Source organism: Lucilia cuprina, chromosome 6, assembly GCF_022045245.1.
Source record: "Lucilia cuprina isolate Lc7/37 chromosome 6, ASM2204524v1, whole genome shotgun sequence".
Lineage (NCBI taxonomy): Eukaryota > Metazoa > Arthropoda > Insecta > Diptera > Calliphoridae > Lucilia > Lucilia cuprina.
Window position 1 is genome coordinate 48,086,828 of NC_060954.1, and position 14,998 is coordinate 48,101,825.

General features: G+C 31.3%; 2 protein-coding genes across 2 annotated transcripts; both read left to right on the top strand.

Moving 5' to 3' along the window:
• Positions 1-105: 105 nt before the first annotated feature.
• Positions 106-10,909, top strand: LOC111685050 (trichohyalin). Its single transcript, XM_023447284.2, has 8 exons — positions 106-322; positions 580-676; positions 739-923; positions 977-1,183; positions 4,517-8,572; positions 10,218-10,289; positions 10,351-10,473; positions 10,600-10,909. The coding sequence occupies exons 1-8, from the start codon at positions 239-241 to the stop codon at positions 10,615-10,617; spliced, it is 4,842 nt and encodes a 1,613-aa protein (XP_023303052.2). The 5' UTR covers positions 106-238; the 3' UTR covers positions 10,618-10,909.
• A 1,754-nt stretch (positions 10,910-12,663) lies between these two features.
• LOC111685051 (lysosomal aspartic protease) lies at positions 12,664-14,327 on the top strand. The gene is made up of 2 exons (XM_023447285.2): positions 12,664-12,823; positions 12,949-14,327. Exon 2 carries the CDS (start codon positions 12,954-12,956, stop codon positions 14,127-14,129), a length of 1,176 nt encoding a protein of 391 aa, XP_023303053.1. The 5' UTR covers positions 12,664-12,823; positions 12,949-12,953; the 3' UTR covers positions 14,130-14,327.
• The last annotated feature ends 671 nt before the right edge of the window (positions 14,328-14,998 follow it).

Below are 14,998 nucleotides of genomic sequence, written 5' to 3' on the forward strand. Positions count from 1 at the left end.
TTGGATTGTTATATTCGCGTACTTGTTAAGTTACGTGTTGTGTGATAACCTGGCAATTTGTGTGTTTATACACCGCCAACTTAAGAATATCACAAAAAAAAAAAAAATTTTTTCTTTAAGTGAAAATTTTACACGTATCGATGTAGTTAAGTGGAAAAAACAAATAAATTTTGTGTAATTTTAAAGCGAATAATTAAATTTGTATTATCTTATTAGCAACAGAGTGTAAAGCAATAAAATGTTTGCAAATTTAAAAAATAAATTAATCGAAGAAGTTAAGGCTTCACCCTCAAAATTTCAACAATTTGCTACTGCAGCCCAGGTAAAGGAAAAAAAAAAACAAGAAAAAAAATATCCAACATAATAATGATTAAGATAAATAGAAAAACAAGATAAAAAACATAATGTGATAATTCCCTAAAAAAGTCTTTAAGACTTTGGCTATTGAAATAATGTTGGTAAAATGGGAACAAAAGCTATAAATATACATAATTTGCAAAGAAAAAAAAAACGAAAAATAATTGTAATACAAAAAATATGTTTATTGTTTTTCTTATTGTTGTTGTATGCTGCTTTTAGGCTGCTGTCTCTTCTTCTACAAGTACGCCCAGTGGTTCCGAATCTACTACCACTACAAATGCGACAAATGAGAATTTTTTCAGTATTACCGAAGAAGGTAAGTAAAACGAGTCAGTGGATTAATTGAATTATTAATATGATTTTCCTGTTTATTACTAGATACGCCACAAAATTCTCCCAATAAACCTTTAAAATTACCAGCAGGTGCGCATCGCGGTGGCCGCAATTCGATAACACCAAGTATTAATAATGGAACAGGTGCTATACCCAGAACTCGAAAATTATCAAATTCTTCTATGGCTAGTGATGTCTCATTTCGTTTACCAACCTGGGATGCCGGTTCAGTAAGTTTTTCTTTTTTTTCGCATTTATGTATGTGTTAAAAACTTTGCTTTAGGTTTATCATCTTCAATCCGATTTGGATGAATCGGGTAGTGAAATGGGTGATACTGCTTCAACGGTTGCCAAATTAGATGTCATTACTAAAGAACAACTCTTTGATGCCTATCGCAAATCATTAGATCGTTATCATAAATATCGATGTCGTTATACGGATTTGGCAAAGAAATATAAAGATTTGGAACGTGATAGCACTAAGGCAAGGGTGAGTTTTCAGTTGGTATTAATATTAAAAGTAAAAACTATATAAAATACCTGGTCTGAGATTTTTTTTAGAAAAAAAAGGAAATAAAATTGTTAAACAGATCTATATAAAGGCTATTTGAATGAATGTTTAATGTTCAATAATTTTGACTATATATTGGTCCCTATTCTGCATTTCAATTCGAATCGAAATTTTCTCTATTTGGCAACTTTTGTATTCTGCATTCCCATTCCACTCTCTGCCACATAAACAACAACTTACAAAAACGTACATACGATCGTAACGCAGAGTTCACAATTCGTAAAGCATTGAAACGAAGTGGAATTGCTTCTTCTTTTTCTTACGATTAAATTTTTTGTTGGAATACCATTTTTTCGATTGTTGCGTAACTGATCCATCATCCATTTGCTCAATTAGAAGATGGATCTACAACCGATTTCAGATTCAGGGCGGGTTTTTCAGATAAAGATAATCTTCATTCTTTAGTTAAACCTTGTTTAATATATGTTTTGTGTTTTTCAGTAAACAGTAACGTTACTTATTATCTTAGTTTAACTGAGTGTAATTGGCCAATTAAACTCAAGTTAAAAGTGAGAAAAAACAATTAACAAAAACAATAAAACAATGATTTCGGAAGAACAAAAACTTAATATTTTATGTAAATTGCAATTTTCTGATTTGTTTTGTTTCATTTATTATTGCTTATTTAACATTTTTCCAAAATTTTCCATTTTCAAAAGTAATGTTTGCAAAAAACAGCTGTTCATTGTTTATGTTTTTAAGTGAAAAGTTGGCAATACTAACAAAGTTAACTTAGCTTAAATCTAAAACTAAAAAACACAATCATCGGTTAAAGTCCGCCTAAATTTGTTTCGAGTTTAATCTAACAGGAAGTTAAGCCTAGTTTAACTGATTTAACAAATTTAACATAATGCTAATTTAAAAAAGTGGGGCGTAACTTTCAAATTTAGCATTGACTATAGGCAATAGATCAAAATTAATATCTCTTATTTCCAATTGCACAAAAGTCGCATTCCTAATTGTTACTTAAGTGGGTCACTGATAACAATATGAAGGTTTAATTGATAACGATCGTGTTTGTTGTGAAAAGATTTTCTATCAAAACAAATACAGTGAATCAACTAAGTTTTTTGCCTACTTTTTTTTAAGAGAATTTTGTTTTTTGTTCATAAATAAAATTCAAAAAAAAAAACAGGTAAAAAGTAATTATATTTTTTCCAATTAAAAATAGAGATTGTGTGAAATGGAAAAAATTAGAAAAAATATTAAAATACAAATTTTGGTGCATTTGTTGTTGCATTTTATTATTATTCATCAGAATTTGCATGTCAATAAAGTATTTTGCATATTAAGGTTAATTTCATTGGGTTTTTCTAATTATTATTTTAATTATTTTTGGAATTTATTGTTTTATTGTTAAAAGGAAGAGTGTTAAGTATTTTTCAATTGCGATTTGCAAAAATCATATCCTCATTGAGTGAAAATGTGATGTTATTTGCCTTAAAATGTTTAATGGATAATAAAGAGGCAATTTCGATATAAAAAGTTAGTTTAGATTTCTAGAACAAGTGTAAATCAATAAAATATAATTATAAAATGTTTAATCAATAACAATAAAAAATATAAAATAGAATAATAGATGAAATGATCCAAAGAATTATTAGAAAAAAACGCACTGATGAGTGCTCTTTAAAAATCTTTATCTACCAAAGGGAGGCGACTTGTATCCAAGAAAAACTATTGGACTCCTGATTTATCTTTTTCAAAATCTATATACGAACTAAAAGGAACCGTATGTTTAAATTTAGACCTCTAAAAAGACCTTAGGATGCTTGGAACCAATGTAAAAGGAACTTTCGTGTAGTATAGGAAACATACCTAATTTAGTTATTTTAAAATAGAGGTGATTATCATACTCAAATGTTGACAGTAGATGTGTTTTTGGTTATATAGATCCACTAAGGAGGGATTTTTGGAAATTTGCACATTTATGGGTAAAAAGGGGAAAAAACAGGTAAAACAGATTTTCTTAATTATCTTACATAATATTCGTGATACATGAAGAATTTTAAATGCACCTGTATCTACTCTTAAAATGAACATATGGGTGTCTGGTACTTTTTTGAAATTCGTAATTTTAAGTGGTAAAAATGTGTAACAAAGGTGATTTTGGTACCTTTTTTGGCCCTGTATAACTTTTGAACTAATTAACATAATTAAATTTTGCTAAATATTTTGGATACATCTCTCAAAATTATGAGACACCTGTTTCGTACTTTTTTAAAATTCAGTCCTTTTTGGGTGTAAAAGGGACAAAACTGTATTTATGGTACTTTTTTTTAGCACATTAAGAAAACTTTTTTGGTTTATTGAATTATTCATATTAAATTACGGACTAACTCTGTAATATATATTGTAATAAAATTTTTGCTATTTCACTGGGTAAAAAAGTACCAAAAAGGGGAAAAACTAGAAATTTAAATTTTTTCAAACTCATTGATCCAACTATTATAAAATTTACAAAAAGTGGTTTATTTACTCACACAAAATATGCTATTGGTATATTATTTTGGAATTCGAGTACTAAGGCGTATATAGGACCAAATTCGAGTAAATTGTTTGGTACCTTTTTTAAAGCACAATTTTTCTGGAATAAATGAATGCAGATTTGAATCGTTTGAGTTTTATCTGTGATATATATGTAGATTTAAATACGGAACATTTTGTAAACTTAATTCTCGAAAAAGTATACTTCTAAGCGAAAAGGTTAAACATTGTACTCTTTTTATTAGTACTTTCCACTTAGGTAAACTTTATTTCACTTTTGGTACTTTTTCTTTCTTCAAATGATACTCTATGTATGTTCTTTAATATGTACTGAAAACACATGATTATTAAACATACACGATCCTCATTGAATAAGATTCTTTAAGAGGCAACGTTTTAGTACTTTTTATCTCATAAATTGTACTTTTTTAATTTTCTAAAATATTCAACCTAGGAACATTAATTTTAACTTACATGGTCTTGACAGAATAATATTCTGGAAGTGGGAACTATTTGGTACTTTTCTATTATTCAAATGGATTTTTTATAATGGTTAACCGGAAAACACACGGTCCCTTTTAAATGAGAATTTGTTGAGAGAGATCTCTGTACTTTAAGATTGCAAATTCTGTTTCTTTGTAAAAAGTACCAAAGTGATATTTGGCTTTAAAAATTAACAAATTTCGTACATAAATAGTTGAGCTTGATCGATTTTTCGTTTATAATTAATACAATAATATATCCACCTTTATTTCTTCCCCACAGTCCGTTTTGGTGGAAACCCAAGAAAAGGCCATACGACGCATTAATGAATTACGCGAACAATGCTCCCTGGAGCAACAGGCTAAAGCTCATCTCGAAGAAGCATTACGCATTGAAATGGACGATATGCAATGTAAAATGCAGGCCTATCAAACGAAACTCAAATTACTGGGTGAAAATCCCGATAATATAGCAACAGCTTTGGCAGGCGGTAAAACTGAACAATTAATTGATTTAACTACGGAATCTACTAAAAACTCGGAAAATTCTTTAATAACACTCAATGACAATGACAACGTTAATAGTAACGATGAGGAGACAAAAATTAAAATGGAAAATTACGAAAAACTTTTACAGGAACGTGATCAACAAATTATTGAACTGAATAATAAATTGGATTTATTGCGTAAACAAGAAGAGGAGAATGTTATATTGTTGGCACAAACAAAAGCCGCTATACATTCGGAATTGGAAAATAAAGAAAGTGAGGTTAAAAAGTTAAGTGAAAGTGTTAAACAATTACAAATGGAATTGCAACAAGTTAATAAGAAAGAAAAACAAAGTGGAGTAGCTGTAGAGGAATTAAATGAAATGAAGGAGAAGCTGAAACAAACGCAAATGGCTAAACAAGAACTGGATGCCAAAATTATTGCCACCGATCATATGCTGCAGGAAATGCGCGAAAAACATAATGAAAAGGAGAAAACTACACGAGCCCTTGAGGAGCAGCTGGCAAAACAAACTAAAGAAAGTGAAGCCAAACTACAGGAACTCAAGCAACAAAATCAACAACTTAACGAAATGGTAACACGTTACCAACAAAATGAAATTTCTCTTGCCGAGGTCGATAACGAATTAAATAGAACGAAAAATGAAAACGATATACTTAAAGCCAGATTAACAGAGAATGAAAACAAACTACAAGAAACAGAAGGACTATACAATGAACGCTTGCAGGCTTTAGAGCAACTGCAGGAGCAGTTAAAGGCCAATAAGGAAATAATTAAACAAACTTTGGATAAAACCGAAGAATTGCAACAACAATTACAACAGGAAAAGTCACAAATGGAAGAACAACAACAGAAATCTCTACAATTGGAAAACGAATTGAAAATTATTAAAGAACAAACTACTAACAGCGAATCTGAAACTATAAGCAATTTAAAAACAGAACTTGAAAGAGTTACCAACGAATTGAATCAACAAATCAAAACCACCAAGGAACAGTTGAGCAGCAAGGAGAAAGAATTAAAATCTCTAACGAAAAAGGCAACGAAAACTGAAAAACAACATGAAACCCATTTAACACAAATGCAACAGCAAAACGATGAAATCGAAAAACTCAAAAGTGAACTAATGGAACAGGAAAATCTTATAGAAGCCCTAAGAGAGGCCTCCCAACAAAGGGAGCAACAAACGAATGCAGAAAAGCAAGAATTAAAGACACAAATTAATGGTATACTCAATGAAATCTCTCAAATGGAAGAACAAATGCGTATAGTGCAAGAATCGCATCAAGAATTGGAAACGGAAAAACGTAATTTGGAAATAAAAATCGAAAACATGCAGCTGGCAACACAAAGCACACAAGAAGATGCCAAACATTGGCAAGAGATACTCAATGAAACCGAGGAAAAGCTTAAGGCCTGTGAACTGAAATTGCAAACCGTCGAAAGTGAACATACACAAATGGCCGAAAAGAATTGTTTACTAGAGGAAAATACTCATAGACTGGAGAAACTGTTGGCTGAAAAGGAAAGACAACAGACGGAAACCGAGGAAGCTTTGGTCAGTGAGCTGAGATTAAAACTACAAACTACCGAGAATTCTTTGCAAAAACTTAATGAAAAAATGCAAGAGGTATTAGATGAAAACTCACGCTTACACAATAACCAAGAGCTAAATGATCATGATCAACGCACTTTACAAGATAGATATGATGCTTTGGAAAAGGAAAAAGCCTGTTTGGAGGATAATAAACAATGTCTAGAACAAGAATTGAAGGCAATGGCAAATAAACTAAAAGAATTACAAGAAAGAAATGAACAAATACGAAATGAACTTGAACAGCAAAGGGAATGTCAACAGAAATTGCAAAAAACATTGGAAGACAAAGAGAAGAGTTTAAGCGAAGAGAAACAATTAAGAGAAACTCAAGAACAAGAACAAAAAACACTTAAAGAACAATTGGAATTATTAAGTGGCAGCCAAAATAGTTTAATCGAAGTTAATGAAATCCTTAAAGAAAAACAACAAGCTTTACAGGAACTACAAGATCAATTAAAGGAAGAAAAGTTAAAACAACAACAGCAATTAAAAGAAAATGAAGAAAAACTTGAGAAAGTTAAAGAAAGTTATGAAAAACAATTAAAAGAAAATGAACAAGAAATGAATTTACTAAAAGTGCAATTAACTAATGAGAGTGAAGAGAAAAATATACAGTTAGAAAAGCTTAAAGAAGAAGCAATATTATTGAGAGAACAAAAAGAATCGTTAGAACAAGAGTTAAAGGAAAATAGTAAAAAACTAAATGAACTATTAGAAAAGCAACAGGAAACGGATAAAGTCCATAAAGAAATACAAGATTTGAAAAAAGAAAAAGTAGATTTACAAGAAAAATTAACAGATTTAGAAAATCTAAAAGAAAATACAGAAAAACAATTGAAAAAGAAACAAGAAGAAGAACAAAAGCAAATGACACAACAATTTGAAGCTTTGCAACAACAACAAAAAGAACTTACAGAAACAAAAGAACAGACCTTAATGGAGTTGAAACAGCTTAAAGAACAATTACAGCAAGAACAACAAGAAAAAGAAAACCATTTGGAATTAATTAAAAACTCCCAATTACAGCTGGAAAACTTACAAAAGAAACACTCAAACAAAATGGAAGAAATGGAAAAGCTACAAGAGAAACTTTTAAAACAAAACAACGAAACAAATGCAGTAGAACAGCTAAAAATAGAAAATGAGTATTTGAATAAACATGTCAAACAATTGGAAGCCGAGCTAGCCAAACAGCAAGAGGAAGACAAACATAAGAATATGGATTCTCAAGAGTTGAAAGAAAAACTTAAATCGTTACAATGTGAACTGTATGTTCTCCAAGAAAATGCCGAAAAACACAACAATGAAGTGGAGGAGCGTGAAAAACATTTGCAAGAACTTAAATCACAAAATAAACTATTGTCAGTGGAATTAGAAAAGGAAAAATCTGAATTACAACGTCAATTGGAACACATCAAATATATCACTGAACAGGATGATACGGTACAAAAAGATTTACTTTTGACTCAAAACAAATTAAAAGATTTAGAAACAAAACACTCTAGTCTAACACAAGAGCACGAAGAACTTAAGCAACAAACGGCAGAACATAATCAAGAGCATTTGAAACATATAGAAAGCCTCAAAATGGATCTAGAACGTAACACTTTAACTATCGATACTCTACAAACTGAAATTAAAGATTTAAATAAAGAATTGGAAAATAAAGAAAAACTGGCAGAAGAACTACAAGCCTTAAAAGTCGAACTAGAAGAACGTAATACAGTGAAGAATACAACACAAGTAAATAATCTAGAAACTGCCAGCAGCAGTAAATCATCTCCTTCGTCACAGGACTCTGAACATTTGCGTAAAATCAATGAAACTTTACAGCGTGAATTGGAAGAACTTAAGCATACATCGACAAGAGAAATCTCAACATTACAACAAGATATGGAAGATTTACAATCGACTAATAAACAAATGGCTGAACGTATTATGGATTTGGAACGTTTAAGAGCTGGTCTACAGGCTCAAAAACTATTCGGTTTAGCTGAAAGTAATCCCGCTCAAAACAATAACAATCCCGTTGCGAAAAAGTCGTCGTCTGACGATGAGGAAAAACGTGAATTGGAAACTAAATTGAAAACCATAATGGCTGAGGTGCAAGATGTATCAAATCGTAATTTGTTTTTAGAGCAAAAATGTGAAAATTACTTAATATTGGAACAATCGAATGAACGTTTAAAATTACAGAATGCTAAACTGTCTAGGCAATTGGATGAAACGTTGGTAAGTAGTTATTTTTATAACCTACTCGACTTTAGTGGCTAGGTTAGGTATTCAGGCTGCAAAGACGCACACATGGGTCCTGTTGGTCCCTTTGTGATACCGGTAAAGATAGTAAAATATAAAAGAAAGAGAGTAGAGGATAGTAGAAGATAGTTTAAGTCATTAGAAGAGAAATTGAAGTGGAGGAGAAGATTGAGAGGTCTGTCCTTGTGGACTGGTGAGTGCCTTAATTATGGCTTGGTTGTCCTAAAACCAGTTACTGTGCCTGATGAAGGCATTTATGTTATCCAGTCCTACACTGGATAGTTCTGACAAATCATCAAATAGTCGTTTTCACAGATATACGGATCGAGTGTCTGCTAGCGCAGGACATTGACAGAGAAGATGTTCAATAGATTCTTCCTCCTCTTCGTCTTGACAACTTCTACAGAAGTCCAGTTAGAAACCCTATCAGAACCCATAGACTGCGTCTTTCCTGTCTTATAAGTATTTTGGTAGCTCCCATATCAAGTTTTGGCCACAGGGCCTTTGATATCTTGCAATCCAATCTACTATTCCAGGATAATCGCATTCTTTCGAATAATCCTTTTCCTGTCATCTATATCAAGGTTCGAACCCAGTCTAGCTAGTTCGTCCGCAACCCATTACCCTGCACATTACAGTGCCCTGGCGCCCAACACAATCTAATGACAAATAGTCTCATAATGTCCCTAAGGGCATTTCTACAACCCTCAACTAGGCGCATGGAGATCAGTAAGGGTAACTGGCATGGAGATCAGTAATGGTAACGACACCGTCCTCCCATGTACTGTCCAACTCCCTATCATCCTCATTGACCGTGACGTCCGGACTGTCTCTCCCTAACAGGTCGACCATCCCTTCCGTCGTGTCCCTACTCTCCTTGTTTGTTTTTTGTTCTGGTTTCTCTATTTTGAATCCCACGAGTTTGCACGTTCAGACGGACAATCCACGCTAGGCGCATGGAGATCAGTAAGGGTAACTGGCATGGAGTTCAGTAAGGGTAACGCCACCGTCCTCCCATGTACTGTCCAACTCCCTATCATCCTCATTGACCGTGACGTCCGGACTGTCTCACCCTAACAGGTCGATCACCTTCCGTCGTGTCCCTACTCTCCTCCTTGTTTGTTTTTTTGTTCCGGATTCTCTATTTTGAATCCCACGAGTATGCACGTTCAGACGGACAATCCATGCAGTGACGGCGTACGTGGACTAGGCAACTACGTTACAACAGCGCTTTACCATGACGCTGAGCGGAGCTGTCAGCAACTAGCCTCTAACCAATATTATTGTGCGTTACAAACATCAGCACAAACCCAATATAATCTCTCCACTAAAGTGGTGCGGGGTATAAATATTCCGGAATAAAGTTAAAAAACAAATCAAATGCTTTATTTTATAAATAATTCCCATTTTTAACATACTAGCTGGTGTAGGGTGTAGTAGAAATCTAAAGGGACTCATCATACACAACAACAGCATGCTGGCACAATCAAGTGATGATATTTTTGTGCACTTGTGCACATAAACCTTGTCTATGTCAGCATGATTGTTTTGTGTTTGGACCCTTACTTACCTTACCTTGTCTTGAAATATTAAAAATGTTAAAAATATCTCTCTATCCTAGGTATCCATGCAACACAATGAAGGCATTGCTGCTAATACAGAATTTGAGTACTTAAAGAACATTATGTTCCAGGTAGACAAAAAAAAATATTTATATTTGTAAAACATTTATATTATTTTCCCATTACTTTCAGTATCTAACTGGTTCAGCAAATGGCAACAATGAAACCTTGGTTAAAGTTATATCAGCAGTTTTGAAATTTTCACCTCAGCAAACACAAGTGGCTCTGGAAAAAGAACATCAAAGAAGGTCGTTGGTAAGCTTGTTTTAATATTTACAATTATGTAGACTGCATATTCAAAAATGTTAAATAAGTTTTTTCATTTGTTTTAAATAAAACTTTAAATTAATATTCTAAAATATTTGTCCATTCTTCTTACAGATAAACAAAATTCTATAGCACGAAAATGAAAAGAGTTACTACATTTGGTAGCCTTAGGTTTTTTTAAATTATAATTTAAACCATTAATTAATTTACTTATAATACATACTAATAAAATAAACATATATTAAATATTATTAAAGTTTAACAATTTATGATAATAAGTAATTAGTTATAAATAATAAAAAAAACACAATAATTTATAAGTTATGTTAACTAAATATCACATAAAGTACCTTTTTTTGAGTAACAAAAAAATAGATACTGTATTTATTATTATATACAGCTTTTTACTAACAATTAACATAAACAATTAACATAAAACAAACAAAAACATACTAAATTTTATACAAATGGTAAAAAGTAAAATATTTAAAAATTATATAAAACATTTGGTATATTGTAAAAAAAAAAATAATCAAATAATTATTGCATTTTATATACAAAATATTAATATATATATTTATATAAGAAAATTTTAATATAAATTAATTTAAGCAAAAATATGTCTTTTCAATGTTGATATGTATACATGTTTTTTTTTTGTTTTGTTTGCCTAAATCATTTCAAAATTGTTCTTAAATGCCCTCCCAAATTCCTTATTTTTAGTTTTTAATTTAAAAAGTTATTTTTTGTTTTATTTAAATGTTTTTTTTATTAAAATATGTGCAATGTTTTTGTTTTTTATAATTATTCAAAATTTGATTCTGCTAAAGTTTAACATGCCATAAATGTTTGTTTAAAATACATTTTTAACATATTATCACTTATACTATTGTATATATATAATCAAATTAATTATGTTAAGAAAACTAAAAAAAAAAAACAAAAAGTATATGTATGATTTGAAAATAAATCTTAAAAAATATATAAAATTTTTAAAAAAGTGTTTGGTTGTTTAAAAAATATTTGAATTTAAAAGTATATAAAAATAAATAAATAGCTAGATAAATAGATAGATAGATAGATAGATAGATAGATAGATAGATAGATAGATGGATAGATAAATAGATAGATAGATAGATAGATAGATAGATAGATAGATAGATAGATAGATAGATAGATAGATAGATAGATAGATAGATAGATAGATAGATAGATAGTTAGATAGATAGATAGATAGATAGATAGATAGATAGATAGATAGATAGATAGATAGATAGATAGATAGATAGATAGATAGATAGATAGATAGATAGATGAAAATTTGATTTATAAATTTTTGAATAAGTCGGAGATTTTGACAATAGAATTATAAAAATTTGCGACAACATGTACATATTTAGATGCAGCGATCCATTTTTAATCCAAAAGTCGAGTTTAATTTTTTTGGTTGTTACGCCTTTTTGCATTGCAAGCGACGATATGTAATAGTTTAGAAGAGCAGAATATGACAAGCATAGTGAAACACGCCATTTTTTTGGTCCAGGATGTACCTTCTAGGTGTACCATAGTTTGGTCTATTTTGAAATTCAATTAAAACATCCTACAATGTATATTGATTGGGAAACTTTATGCAATTACGTCCTAGTAACTGAGTTTCTAAGATGAGACCAAATAAATGTCATATAACGAAGCGCATGCAAAAAGTTGTAATACACACGGTTGTTAGATCTTACAACGTTGTCAGTAAAATGTGTAAAAAATTTCTAACAATTGTGTGAACTTAAAGTTTTTGTTGTACAACGTTGTCAGAAAAAACATTACTGTTGTTAGACATTTTCTGTACAATTTACTAACAACATTGTAAGATCTGACAACTGTGTATAAATAGCTTTAGTAGCGGTCTAAGTTTATAGTTTTTGTTATAAAAATCTTTGAAAATATGTATATAGAACATACTGCTTATTTCCCCTTTTAAAAAAATTCTTCATATTTCTATTATTATCAATTAAAATTTTAAAAAATGTTACAAAACCCCAATTATTATTTGTTATTTTTTTAATATTCAGGTTACTCTGTTTAACAAATAAAATTGGCAACTCTCGCTATCTTTAATTTATTTGTTTTTGTTTTCACGCCATTGTTGTTTTTTTGTTATTTGCAATTTCTCTTTTTTCTTCTTATTCTGTTATTGCGGGTATTTTTTGTAGATTTCTTCGGAATAATAATAAAAATATCAGTCAACTACGGACTGGCAATTGAAAAACATCATTTGGAAGATTAATTTAAATAAAAACAAACAACTAATAGTAGAGAGCTGAAGGGTAAAAAGCAATAAAAGGTAAATTTTGCAATAATCAAAATTATAATTGAACAAAGAAAATTTAGAAAACAAAAATGATTCAACAAAAAAAAGGTGATAACTAAATTCTTTTGTTTGTTTTTTTTTTACTTTTTGAATTGCAGAAAATATGAAAAATATTTGTTTATTAATAAGCTTGGGCTTATTGCTGCAGCTATGCGGAGCCGAGGATAAATTAATACGTGTACCGGTGACCAAAATAAAGTCGGCACGACGTCACTTCCATGAAGTGGGCACCGAATTGCAGCAATTACGTCTTAAATATGGTTCGGATGTAAGCGGTGTTACACCCGAACCTTTATCGAATTATTTAGATGCCCAATACTATGGCCCCATATCGATTGGTACACCACCACAAAATTTCAAAGTAGTATTCGATACCGGCTCCTCTAACTTATGGGTACCTTCGAAACAGTGTCATTTGACCAATATTGCTTGCCTAATGCACAATAAATATGATGCGAAAAAGTCAAAGACCTATGAAAAGAATGGTACAGAATTTGCCATTCATTATGGTTCGGGCAGTCTATCGGGTTATTTGTCTACGGATGTTGTAAATATTGGTGGTTTGGATATTAAGAAACAAACATTTGCTGAAGCTTTAAGTGAACCCGGTTTAGTTTTTGTGGCGGCTAAATTTGATGGTATTTTGGGATTGGGTTACAGTTCCATTTCGGTTGATGGTGTCAAACCTCCCCATTACAGCATGTACGAACAGGGTTTAATTAGTCAACCAGTGTTTTCGTTCTATCTTAATCGTGATCCTGCTGCACCTGAGGGTGGCGAGATTATTTTCGGTGGCTCTGATCCCAATCACTATACCGGAGAGTTTACATATTTGCCGGTAACACGTAAAGCCTATTGGCAAGTTAAAATGGATTCTGCCTCTATGGGTGATTTGCAATTGTGTCAGGGTGGTTGTCAAGTTATAGCCGATACCGGCACCTCTCTCATTGCCTTGCCTCCCAACGAAGCCACTTCTATTAATAAAGCCATTGGCGGTACTCCCATGATAGGCGGTCAGTATATAGTTTCCTGTGAATCAATACCCAATTTACCCGTTATCAAATTCGTTCTGGGTGGCAAAACTTTCGAACTCGAAGGTAAAGATTATATTTTGCGTGTAGCTCAAATGGGCAAGACAATTTGTTTGTCTGGCTTTATGGGCATTGAGATACCACCACCTAATGGTCCATTGTGGATTTTGGGTGATGTTTTTATTGGTAAATATTATACAGAATTCGATATGGCCAATGATCGTGTTGGTTTTGCTGTAGCTAAATAAAAATTTCCAAAAAAAATTTTATGTTTGAGAGTGTGATGTTAAAATATGAACGATTGTTTGATTATGAAATAATGGGCAATCAAAATGCAGTTTTATTTTTATGTATTTTATGTTTTCTCTCTCATTGTGTGTTGTGTTTTAAAATTAAAGCTACTTTTATTAAATTGAAATAAAATTTATTCATATATTTAAAACTTACTAAAATGTAGTTTTTTATGTTTAATCTAAAAATGCATTGCGATCAGAATGTACTTAGCATTAATGCAACATGATGCAATCAAAAGAGTAATTCAGAAAGAAATAATCGTCTTTCTTTCAATTCTAATGTAGTTCTCGTCTCGCTAATGTTTACTACTAGTTCAGTTGCAGCTCACTTCTAGTTTGGTTCTATTGTAGCTCTAGTTTAGTTCTAATTCAGTACTCGATCAGTACTAGTTTAGTTCTAAATCAGTTCAAGTTCAACTCTTGTTTAGTTCTAGTTCGGTTCTAGTTCAGTTCTAGTTAAGTTCTAGTTCAGTACTAGTTCAGTTCTAGTTTAGTTCTAGTTAAGTTCTAGTTAAGTTCTAGTTTAGTTCTAGTTCAGTTCTGGTTTAATTCTTGTTTAGTTCTAGTTCAGTTCTGGTTCAATTCTTGTTTAGTTCTAGTTCACTTCCAGTTCAGTTCTAGTTCATTTCTAATTCATTTCTAGTTCAGTTCTAGTTCAATTCTAGTTCAGTTCTAGTTCAGTTCTAGTTCAGTTCCAGTTCAGTTCCAGTTCAGTAACAGTTCAGTTCCAGTTCAGTTCAAGTTCAGTTCCAGTTCAGTTCCAGTTCAGTTCTAGTTCAGTTCTAGTTCTGTTCACTGCTAGTTCAGTTCTATTTCAGTTCTAG

Excerpts from the sequence above, each read along its gene's own strand:
- LOC111685050 (XM_023447284.2), top strand. The coding sequence starts at position 239 with ATGTTTGCAAATTTAAAAAATAAATTAATCGAAGAAGTTAAGGCTTCA. Across the intron at positions 323-579 it reads AATTTGCTACTGCAGCCCAG|GCTGCTGTCTCTTCTTCTAC; the intron begins GTAAAGGAAAAA and ends TGCTGCTTTTAG. Across the intron at positions 924-976 it reads CAACCTGGGATGCCGGTTCA|GTTTATCATCTTCAATCCGA; the intron begins GTAAGTTTTTCT and ends ACTTTGCTTTAG.
- LOC111685051 (XM_023447285.2), top strand. The coding sequence starts at position 12,954 with ATGAAAAATATTTGTTTATTAATAAGCTTGGGCTTATTGCTGCAGCTA.